General features: G+C 36.1%; 1 protein-coding gene across 1 annotated transcript; it reads right to left on the bottom strand.

Moving 5' to 3' along the window:
- Positions 1-8,056: 8,056 nt before the first annotated feature.
- Positions 8,057-10,601, bottom strand: LOC141695454 (uncharacterized). The gene is made up of 3 exons (XM_074499698.1): positions 10,589-10,601; positions 9,810-10,443; positions 8,057-9,698 (listed from the first exon to the last, which is right to left on the bottom strand). The coding sequence occupies exons 1-3, from the start codon at positions 10,599-10,601 to the stop codon at positions 8,057-8,059; spliced, it is 2,289 nt and encodes a 762-aa protein (XP_074355799.1).
- Between the last annotated feature and the right edge of the window lie 1,600 nt (positions 10,602-12,201).

Below are 12,201 nucleotides of genomic sequence, written 5' to 3'. Positions count from 1 at the left end.
AGTAAATTCCAAGGTTATGGAGATAGTGCAAGAGCTTTAAGAGCCAGAATAAAGGCGGACGAATATGATGAATTATGAATCTAAGATTGTAAAAGTTGTCAAGATTCGTCTGGAGGACAAGAATCCTAGAACGACGTCATGTTTGAAGTAAATGATTAGTGGGTACGTAAAATGATTGTAAGAGAAAGGAAAATAAAAAAAATTGAAGTGAAAAGGAGCATAAAGGCAATAGAGTTTGAGGAATGATAAGGGAGTCGGGTATGAGGAATCCCTAAAGACTCGTAGTAATAGAAATAGAAAAGTATATGATCGTCAGGATGAGGATGATTCACCATGAGTTAAAGTTGATGGTTGAAGGCATAAGAGATATATATGTTGTACCCCCTTCAAGTTAGAAGGATTCGGGGAAACCTTGGGATAGTTCGAAGGATAAATAATGAGACGCGGATAGACTGAAGAGATAAGAAAGTAAGAAATTAGGAAAATTGGATGAAGAAAGTGACCTTCAAGAATGTGAAGTGTAAGACCGGTGGCATGATACCCAGAAAGGGAGAAGCCAGGTATGAGAGTCATCCCAACATTGAGATGACTGTTGAGATAAACAACAAGAGTAAATAAGGAATTATTAAGAAGAAGTTCACGTTGAACACGACCAATATCTTCCAGGACATCCCTGTTGTCATTACCAAATTAGGAAAGAGAAGCGGATAACCGTTGTTATCTTTTGGAGGCCATATTGATTGACCTCATTTTGAATACAGATGTTATTGTAAAATTAGGCATATACTATCGAGGTGGGAATGATTGAATAAGACACCCTCATCAGGGATATATGCCTTGATTTATCCATGGAAGGATGCATGTACTTTTTCTAAAGGTGGAATTAAGGATAGAACATCGGTAACTTAAAATGAATCCTAGGGGAATGCATAAAGGTTGGCATTTCACCCTTAATAGGGATAGTATGAGTTTGACAGTATGAATTGGAAAGGTTTAAGGTAACAACAACCTTTAAGGATCAGTGGAGAAATTTTTCAGAAGTATATAGACAATGATTCTGGTATTAGTAAATGGTATTTTGATATGCCCTGTATCTAGGGAATACAGGAGGAACGATTCAAGAATAACCTAAGAGGTTTTACAAGGAAAAAAAGTAATATTCAAAGTTCTCAAGAATAGAAATTTTGATAAAGGAAATATGACATAATTATATTGATGCCAGGTGGGCACGTGTTGAACCATAAGAAAGTATAGATCGACCCAATGAAGGTCGAAATTGGTGAAAACATGTAGGGCCCAAGATAAGAGACGTCCTAAGTATGATCGAGAGTCAGTTGTGACAATGTTAACCTCTAAAAGACCGAGGCAATAACTTATGGAAAAATGGTGATATATTTTTTCACCAAAGCGTAGGGAAGAGCATTTTCACGCAAGTAGTGATTGGAAATGAGGTAGAAAATTTAGTTGAAGATCATTTAAAAGACATTGATTGTAAGGAAATTTTACTATCAGGAAAGGCCAAAGAGGTGGCCGACACTTTAAGTGTAAAAGGACAATCATAGGCGCTCGTGCCAGAGGAATATAGTGATAATGGTTGAAGCCGTGAAGGTTGTATTATGCTTTGGAAGATTGACATTCCTTCTGATGATTGTGCAATACCCAACCGTAATAGTAGTTTGGTAAAGGTTTAATTCGTCTAATCGCCATGAGCGGGCTATCTATCTTAGAAGGTCCTATCTTGAGAATAATCCAGGACCATGTTTCAAAAAGGACTAAACGAACCTTTGAGTTAAGTCTTCTATTGAAGGCATATGATTAGGAATGGTATTAACCTGCTATCGTTGCTTTGATTGAAACTCTTCTGCAATTTTATCTACTTCATGTCATGAAAGTACGTCAGGATCTGGAGTGTTCTTCATGAATTATGAATGGTGATCATGTTAACTCCTTAGAAGAATTTGATACGACAGGTATGGACTCCGTATGGTTAACTATTAAGATCCAAGGAAAATGAATGACTACAGTGGGTCAGCGATGGACCATAGTAATGCAACAATGATTCTGCGAGTAATGAGTCGATTATAACCGTAAGAGTTGTATTAGAATGGATGTTGAGATTGAGTACCACTAATCAGGTAGTGGTGAAGTATAAGTTATCATTGATAGACTAATTAAGTAGATTATCTACCTATTGAATATTTATTCCTTCTTAGGAATAGAGAGTCGTATTACTATACGAAGAAGGTTGCGGTACAAGCATAGAATTCTAGTAACGATGATGTCTAGAATGAAATCCCAGATTCAATTTTTGATGTCAAGGGAGTTTCAAAGGTGATTGTGTATAAGCTCGAGGAAGAGCATGGGTCCATAGAATGATGGACGGAATATCAAAAATAATTAGGCATGTGAAATACGATGCTGTAATGCTTAATGTTGATTTATATACATTTATGTTTTGTTCTCTAATGATAAACCTCTATAGTTCAGAGGTAGATTTCAAGCCAGATATTTTGTGGCAGTATATATTTTAATATATATACAATTCTCTTCAATTTGTTCTTTTCTCTCCTTTTCATTTCATGTAAGCTGAGAAGAACAACCCTTCCAGAAGGGGAGGTATTGCCGAATGACTATCTATCTGTGTGATAGAAGCCTAGTAGGATACCATTAATTGTTAAATTGCTTGTCAAGTACTAAAGGCTGGCCACCTTCTGTACTAACTATGCGATATAACAAGTGTTCATGATCATAGTGATCTCTCAACAAATTCCTTTACTTCTATATGATGGATCAAGCTTTCAAAGATAGAAGCAGCTAGAAAGGAAGTAGTATCAGTACGGTGGTATTCTGATTCTAACACATTCGTGATATTAAGGTTGACGCGTGTATTAAAAGGTTATAGAATGCTAATGAGCAAAGGTGTAACCAGTATAATATTAGGAACGGAAGATAGTAGCGATTACGAACTAGAAAAGAGTGGGTATTGAGAAGTAAAAGCTATAATTCTAGAAGCTATGATGAGGGTATGTGCAATAGACTTGAAAGAAATTGGAATGATCACTTAACACGGATTGAGTTTTCTTACGACAATAGATCATATGTCATTATCGAGATTTCGCCTTATGAGATCCTTGAGGGAAGACAATGTTGATCTCCCTTATGATATGATGATGTTGCAGAGCGCAAGATGCTTAGACCAGCAGTGGTCCAAAGGACCAAGGATATAATAGATTTAATCAGAGGACGGCTGGTAGTAGCCCAAGATGGGAACACGAAGTATGTTGATTTGACACGAAAGGACAAGGAATAGGAAGTAGGGGACCTAGTGTTGTTATAGGTATTCCCTTGGAAAGGATGGATGAGGTTCGGAAAGAAAGGAAAGCTAAGCCCATGAATTGTTGGACCCTTCACTACTAGAAAAACGTCAATAGACATCGGTTAAAAACCGATGTCTATGTATGTAAAAATCCGATGTCTTCGTGGGTGATGTTAAAGACCCCCCCATTTAACATCGGTTTTAAACTGATGTTAAATAGAGCATATAACATCAGTTCCAAGTTTAAAACCGATTTCTATATCTTGATATTAAATTTCCCATGCATATCTAATCTTCATATATCATCATAATATGATATTTTTATCAATTTATGTATATGTGAGCTAAGCAAAATCTTTCAATTTAAACAATAAACTGATGTTACTAGTACCAGTAACAATAATTTTCATCAAATAATCGATGTTAATAGTACCTTTGACATCGGTTCTTCATTGGTAACTGATGTCTATTTTTGACAAACTGATGTCTATGATGCTTAATAACATCATATTTTTGTTTCAAGTTTTTTTGCTGTAGTCTTTAACATCGGTTTTTACTGATGTCAATGGTCAACTAGAACAGATGTATCAAGCTTTGATAGACATCATTTTTTTATTTTGTAGCAGATGTTTATAGTATTACATTAACACCAGTTTTATGTCAAAAAAATGATGATAAATGGCTTTGTTTTAAAATCAGTTGGTTTGTATAAAATGATGTATGATCACCTGTTTTATCCATGCAAAAATCAGAAACACAGATGCCAAAAAATTGCCAGAAAACCAAGCAATTGCCATTTAACAACCAAATTCAGCTCCAATATTTACCAAACTATCATTCAATCTCCAACCATCCAAATTAACATCCCAATCTCCAAACATCCAAATTATCATCCCACCATACTAGCTATATAGTTTCAAATCTAAACCACCAAACATGAAGTACTAGACATTCATCCATAATCTTTTTCTAATTACTAGTTACAATCTGAATACATGTAACCAAAATAAAGGTGTTTTTCAGATTGTAATATAGGTACCAGTCGCCAAGCTAGAGTCGCCAACAACTACATGATGGATTGGATATAATCAAGCGTCTCATAGCGAACGATGTCAAGGTCCTCCTCTGTATAAGACTTGCGACTCTTGGAGGCCCACTGGAACACAAATAAACCTATGTCATTTCTCAACCAACTGAAAAGTAATATTCATAGAATTAAGAAAAGTAAAAAATATACCTTGTCTAGCAGCTTCATCTCCTGGTCCTCAATTAAATCTTTCATATATCGCATGACCACATATCCACATTCTGTGCCACCTGGTTATTTAGGGCATCCCTATACATTCCAATAAATTGTTGACAATTAGTGACATCGAAGATTAATCATAATTCCATATTTTACAAAAATGAAAAATTAAAAAAATTGACTAAATACTCACAACAAGGTTTTTAATTTTGGGATTCTTGTTTACCCGTCCTTCTTGAGCATTATAAGATCTCACTGCCCTGTAAATGTTATAATTATAAAATACAGTGTCAAATCCGTCAATTACCGATTACATTCAATATATAATTGTAAATTAAAGTAAAAAATTACCGCATTAAAGCCTTTTCAAGGTCCTGGGGATGAGGATGATGAGGCAATGGATTAAGGATGAAAATTTATGATTCCCAAAACACAATTAAAATCCAATGTAAACTGTTTTCATTATAAACAAATTAAAGTGAGCAAAATGTAATTTAAAAAATACATATCCGACAATTTTACATACATTATAATTAATTTACCAACAACTATATGACTAATCAAGGCCATACAATATTTAAAATAGGACGCACAAAAAGAGACATACTTGTAGTTATAAGGCATAAAGTTCATCCGAAGAACTCCATCTTTCAGCCTTTGCACAACATATTCATTAAATTCATCATTCAACTTGTATGTGGACGGATGAAGAAAAGCAAACATCGATGACAAATCTCTACCCGGCCTATCCCGAAACACTGAATACAAATACCTAAAAAATAAAAAAAATACAAATTACATTTTCTGTAAATAGACCATTACTATATAAAATGAGACCAGATTCTAAAAAAGTATAAAAAGAAGCTTACGCCATGTATGTTGATATAGCAGACTGTCCAATCATTTTAAACTCTAGCAATTCAAGTATGTTCTCATGAAGCAAATATATAGTTCTTTCAATTCCAAAGATTTGAAAATCACATGGAACCGGTATCGAATTTGCACTTTCCTTCATCACTGTCGATGCAAATTTGTACAAAAGCCTAAATCGAGGAGGCAAATTGTCCTTTGGCTTCACATAATTAAATGCATTATGCATTCTTTGCACCTCACTCACATTCCGCGCATTTTTCCTTTTCTATAAATAAATATTTAAGCATATAACCGGTATTATTCACTTTAGTGCAAATTTTTACAACCTCCTAAAAATAATGACACTTGGTTTGTAATTAAATTATATACCTCGGAACCAGTAGTGGAGGTGTATATGATCATGTCTTTGGGCCATGCCAAATGAGAACCGATGGCTTGCTGGACGGTTTCTATCTCACCAACCACAGGAACAGGCACCAAAGCATCATCCTGGATGCTTCCGTCCACCCCAACACGAACAAATCCTGGTTCTAGAGGCACTCCATGAACCGCTCTACTCATTCCATCTCCGTCATCAAAAACAACACCAAAAGCTACCTTATTATCAATGCTCTCCACTGCCATTTCACATTTGCGAGGACCCTATAGTTTATAATTATAAATCAAAATAGACACTATCGGCTCAAACAATTTAATAACATGCAATATTATCATATAAATCAATCAAGTATACACTGTAATTGTATACCTTTTGTCCCGGTGGACCAGGAGGAGGAATAATAACAACAAAATCTGCACCATCTTTATCCTCAACGGTCATCAATTCATCTTCCATCAAATCTTTTGCAACTTTCCTTCTGTTCTTTTGTTCTTGTTCTTGTTCTTTTACCCCAGGACAACTTGCTTTTTCAGACATTGGTGAATGTAGATTGCCCCCAGCAACCAAAGCTTTCAACTCAGCAATTTGCAACTCAAGATTATGAAACTGCTCTTTGGTAACGTGATTTCTTGTCTGTTTTGGTAAATCGAAGTACAATGTTGGAGGTATGAAGTTTCCAACCCCACGAACCCTTCCCACATGCTCGGGAGTTTCCAATACAGTGGTGAGTACATCATTAGTTCCATCCGGCTTGAATTCACCATTTCTTTGCTTTTCGAGTAAGGAATCCTGTTAAAACCATGAGAGTAATTAGGTATGATTGGAAAATTAAAGAAGAAAAAAATTATAATAAGTCTTACAATTTGTTGAATTTTTTCTGCCAGTTCTGGGTCAAGAATCCCATCTTCTGTCATACGGGCTTTTTTCCACATAATTGCCCTATCTGGCCTTTCTTCAGGCTCCAACCTCCCCGAGCGTTTCTACAAAAAAATTAAGATACATTCATAAAATTGAAAATATGAATACTACAAGAAAAATGATAAGACTCTTACTTCTTCTTCTTCCAATCCGATGTATCCTTTTCTTGACACTCGGTGTGGATATTTCCGTTGTCCCACTCTTTCACTCTATTTTTTATTCTCTTCCTGTATACAAAATAAATCTTGTTGATTACTGTATTTTTACAATTAAATCTACTCCCAAAAAATCAAAAAAAAATATGGTCCTAAATTTAAATATATATATATATATATGTAAGTAATGCATACCTCCCACTCTTTTGTGACTCTAGCTGCAATAAATCGTCTCCATGCTTTCTTCCCGACAAAAGCATATTGCTTTGGTGGCTTCTGTAGCTTCTTCTTCTGCCCAACAAAAGGCATCACATGTTTCGCTGTCAATTTAGCCTTAAAATTTCTCCATTTTGCGCCTGCCGACTGTAGAATCCTCTTCCGACTTTCAGGAATCAGTTCGAACGTATCCTGAAGCATAAATTTAACAAGTTCAGACAGTGCAAATTTTTTTAAATAAAAACCATGAGATTAATGTCAATTGCGATTGTAAATGACATACCCCAAGATCATTCCATATTTTTTATTTCAGTTCAGGGTCAACCTTTGGCCAAGTCGGAATGTTAATTGGCACCATTGTCCTTGCCAGCATACCTATGTAGGACTGCAGTTTGTGTCGTTCGTCTCCAACTGGAACTGCAACTCGATTGAACCGCAAATTCAATTTCTCTCCCCGCGCTTTCTTCATCACCACTTTGTGCATAGCACAAACGCCTCGTACTGCTCCAGATGTCCTGCTTTTGGTAGATTGTGTAGTACTTTCAGTGGGTTGTGGAGCTGTCTGCTGGGGAACAATGGTGTCCGCTAGAGCAACCGGGTCAGGATTTGGTACCGCTGGAACAATGGTGTCCGCTCCTTTGTGAAGTATCGGATTCCGTCAACTAGATAGCCATCATAAGTCAAAACAGTAAATGATGGTTTTCCTGCTAGCCACCTTATCGTTTCAGAAACACCTTCGACTTTCTCGTTCGATTCAGTCATAACTTTGTTCTCAAACCAATCAGCAAATAGCCTATTATGCTCCCCAATCATCCACTGAATAGTCTTTTTTTTCCTTCATAAATTTTTTCAAGCAACTCCTTATGCATCCTTTAAAAATACATAAATTTTTTGGTTACAAACTAAAATAATGCTTATACAAAATTAATCAATAAAATAAAAAGAAAAGTGACTTAATTAACATATGGAAACACTTCACTGTTGTTTAAGAGGACGTGTAAATGCGCCTCATCTCGTTCTTTCTCTTCAACAGATTTAACTGTTGCAGCCGATAATGGACCAGAAAGTTTGCCTTGGTCCTTCGGAAGTCCGGCAGTTGTCAAACTATTTCTAGAAAACTCAGCGCAAAATTCTACAGATTCTTCTTTCAAGTATGCTTCGGCTATACAACCTTCTGGAAAATAACGGTTTCGCACGTAACTTTTCAACACTTTATTAAAACGCTCAAATGGATACATCCATCTATAGAAAACTGGTCCACATAAACGCAATTCCCTGACCAGGTGTACTATTAGATGTATCATTATATCAAAAAAAGAAGGCGGAAATATTTTTTCGAGCTCACATAAGGTTAATACCACATCAGCTTGCAATTTATCAAGTTTTGATACGTCAACAATTTTGTTGCACAAAGTGTTGAAAGAGAAGCAGAGTCTTATTATGCTAACTCTAACATTCTTCGAAAGTACAGAACGAATTACGACCGGGAGTAATTGTTGAAGGAGTACATGGCAGTCGTGAGACTTCATCCCAAATATCTTTAAATCCGCCATGGATACACAATTTCTGATGTTTGAGGAATGCCCATATGGCAACTTCATTGATGAGAGTGATTTCAGCACTTTTCTTTTTTCAGCTTTTGTTAGAGTAAAACTAGAAGGAGGCAGATAAGTTCTTTTTTCTCCTACTTCTGGAGCTAAATCAGTTCTAACCCCCATTTCCATTATATCTAGCCGAGATGCCTCACTATCTTTGGACTTGTGTTTTAAATTCAGTAACGTCCCAACTAGACTATCGCACACATTTTTCTCAATATGCATAATATAGAGGCAGGGACGAACGTGATGGAATTTCCAGTATTCCAACTCAAAAAATACTGACTTCTTCTTCCAAGCACAGTCCACCTTCTTCGACTTCTTTACTTCCTTTCTATAAGAAAATTTAATTTTTTCTTGTTGTGCCAACACCTCTTGTCCGGAAAGGGGTTGCCTTGGCTGTCCAAACTCTTGTTGACCATTAAATGCTGCCTTCTTCTTCCTGTATGGATGATGCCTAGGCAAATACCGACGATGACCTTGGTAACATATTTTCCTACTATAAGGTAAATAGTTAGCAACGATATCATCACCATACACTGGACAACCCAAATAACCCTTGTTGACACAGCCAGACAAATTACCATATGCCAGGAAATCGTTAATTGTCCATAACAAAGTCACCCTTAAAGTGAAAAAATTTTTTGTGAAGGCATCGTATACATTCGGTTCACCTTCTTCCCAAAGCTTTTTGAAATCATCAACTAACGGTTGTAAGAACACATCAAGGTTGTTTTCTGGTTCATGTGGACCGGAGACCAATATAGTTAACATCATAAATTTCCTCTTCATACATAACCACGGAGGAAGATTATATGTTACCAATACTACCGGCCAACAAGAATACCGATTAGTCAGCCCATTGTTATGTGGGTTAATACCATCAGCCGACAAAGCTAGTCGAAGATTTCTTGGCTCACTTCCAAAGGCAGGCCACCTGTAATCGATATTCCGCCAAGAAGGAGAGTCGGCAGGGTGGCGCATCTGGCCATCATGAATTCTTTGGTTGGAATGTCATGTCAACAACTCAGCTGTCGAAGAAGATTTAAACATCCGTTTAAATCTCGGGATGATCGGAAAGTACCACATAACTTTTTTCGGGATTTTATACCTTTCTTTACCATCCTTACCCACCTTCCAGCGAGATAGCTTGCACTCTGGACACTCCGAAGCAATCTCATTTACACCCCTGTATAGAACACATTCATTGGGACACGCGTGGAATTTTGTATACTCGAGGCCTAAATTCGAAAGAGTCTTCTTTGCTTCATATGTGTTAACAGGTAATGCATTATCCTGAGGTAGGAATGAGCCAACTGTAGAGAGAAGATCGCTAAATGTGCTATCACTCACACCGAATCTCACTTTCCAGTTATGTAATTTTAACACCGAATCTAATTTTGTGAAGTCGCTGCCCTCAAATAAAGGTTGTTGAGCATCGGCCAGAAACCTCTTAAAATCATGCGCGTCTTTATCGTAGTCATCGCCCCCTGATTTACCCCCCGGATTACGATATGCTGCTTCACAAACCACAGCAGCTTGTGAAGCACCAGCAGCCACCGCTTCCGATGCAGCAGCCGCTTCTGATGCAGCTTCAAAGGCTAATTTAAATGCATCTGCATTCTGCTCCTCTTCATGAGGAGGCACTGTGCTACCAACAGACGACCTACCAGTCTTGGATCTATGCCAAATCCAATCAATATACCCAAGACTAAAACCATACTCGTAGAGATGACCCCTTATTACTTTGACCGGAAATTTTTTGAAATTAACACATTTACAGCAGGGGCAAGGTATTTTTTTTAGGATTTTTACAATTTTCTTCGGCGTAAATCAAAAACTTTTCAACCCCGACTTCATATTCCAACGAATCCCTCTCTTTTGAAATACAATCTTTCTCCATATTCGTAGGATAACCTATTTCCTACCTAATTTCCATATCAAATATTTCAAAAAAACAACGTACAATTAGTAATATATATGTATTATTATGTATAATTACCGGCAAAGCAGAACACGACACTGATTGATTAAAATGATGAAACGAAACACAGAACAAAGCTGAGCACGCCACTAGACAATAAACATAGCAAATTAATATAATTTGTAATGAGCAGAATTAACCACCACCCGACGCCGATGCTCATAAAGAATTAGCTTCCATAGGCCAAGAAAACTCTATTCACATGCTAACTATCATTTCTCAAACAAGAATCAGAACTTTTAGTGGGTTTATTAAGTACTTGCTCAAAGATTACATTCCCAAACCAACCACTTCTGCTTTTCTAACTCCTCCCAGGTAACCCTTCTTCTCTACCAGGTAATTATTTTCTTTATAAGCACCATATGTATGTGTTAGTGAAGTGTTCTTTTATAAAATTTTTTATTCCAAGTATGACATCAAAAATCAAAGTTGATTTTTATTACTGAAAAGGTAATGTCATTATCCTTTTCAGTAATCTGCTTGTATCGATTTGGTAGTACAAGACAGGGCATGCATTTTAATGTTTACATTATACTATCAATAGATGAAAGATGTTTACATTATACTATAAATTCTACACAGAACCATCTTCCTGTCATTTTATATGTAAAATATATGTTGTAACAATATATACAGAACAAAAAGCAAATTTCGTCTATCATCCCCTTACTATAAAATAATGTTTACATTATTTAACTGAAAATAACATGCATTTTCTAGAGAAAACAGAGAAAAGAGCAACAAAAATTCTATCATTTAAACAAAATAAAATAAACAAAGACACAGGCATAAGCAAATTAGGGTCTGCTATATGACAAACAACTAATTTCCATACTATAGAATATGTAACAAGCAACTCAAACAAGCAGATGCAGATAGTTTAAGCTTAAACTAATTAAAAATTAAAAAATTAGGGTTTCAAATTGAAACCCCCAATTCTGAAATTAGGGTTTAAAACTTACCTAATTCAAGCTTTAACCTCCAACTTAGCTTCAATCTCCGACTTGAACTACAACCTTAAACTCTGAGTTGAACTTCAACTCCGACTTTGACTTAATGTAATGAAACCCCCAAATCTACGAGAGCAATGAGGGAAATGAGAGCAACCTTGATGAGAGCAGTAAGGTGAAATCTACACAGGAAAGTGAAATGAGAGCTGAGAGAGGGATAAAATGAGAGATGAGAGAGTGATGAACTGAGAGATGAGAGAGTGATGAGGGATAAAATGTTTTTGTTTATTTTTGTTTTCAGTTTTCAGTTTTTGATTTTAATTTTAATTTTTTTTAATAAAAAAAAGGGGGAAGATGTGGGTGAAAAAAGGGGGAAAATTTTACTAAGTCAAAAAACAAGGGGGGGAAACACTTGGAAGGAATGAATAATTTGGTTAAGGGGGGAACGGGGAAGGTGCGTTGATTAATTTTTTCAAAACAGACATATAACATCGGTTGTGCTAAACAACTGATGTTTATAACAACAAAAGACATCGGTTGCCAAAAACCAATGTAGAAAACACCTTTTA

Source organism: Apium graveolens, chromosome 11, assembly GCF_009905375.1.
Source record: "Apium graveolens cultivar Ventura chromosome 11, ASM990537v1, whole genome shotgun sequence".
NCBI lineage: Eukaryota > Viridiplantae > Streptophyta > Magnoliopsida > Apiales > Apiaceae > Apium > Apium graveolens.
This window is presented reverse-complemented; position numbering and strand designations above follow the sequence as displayed.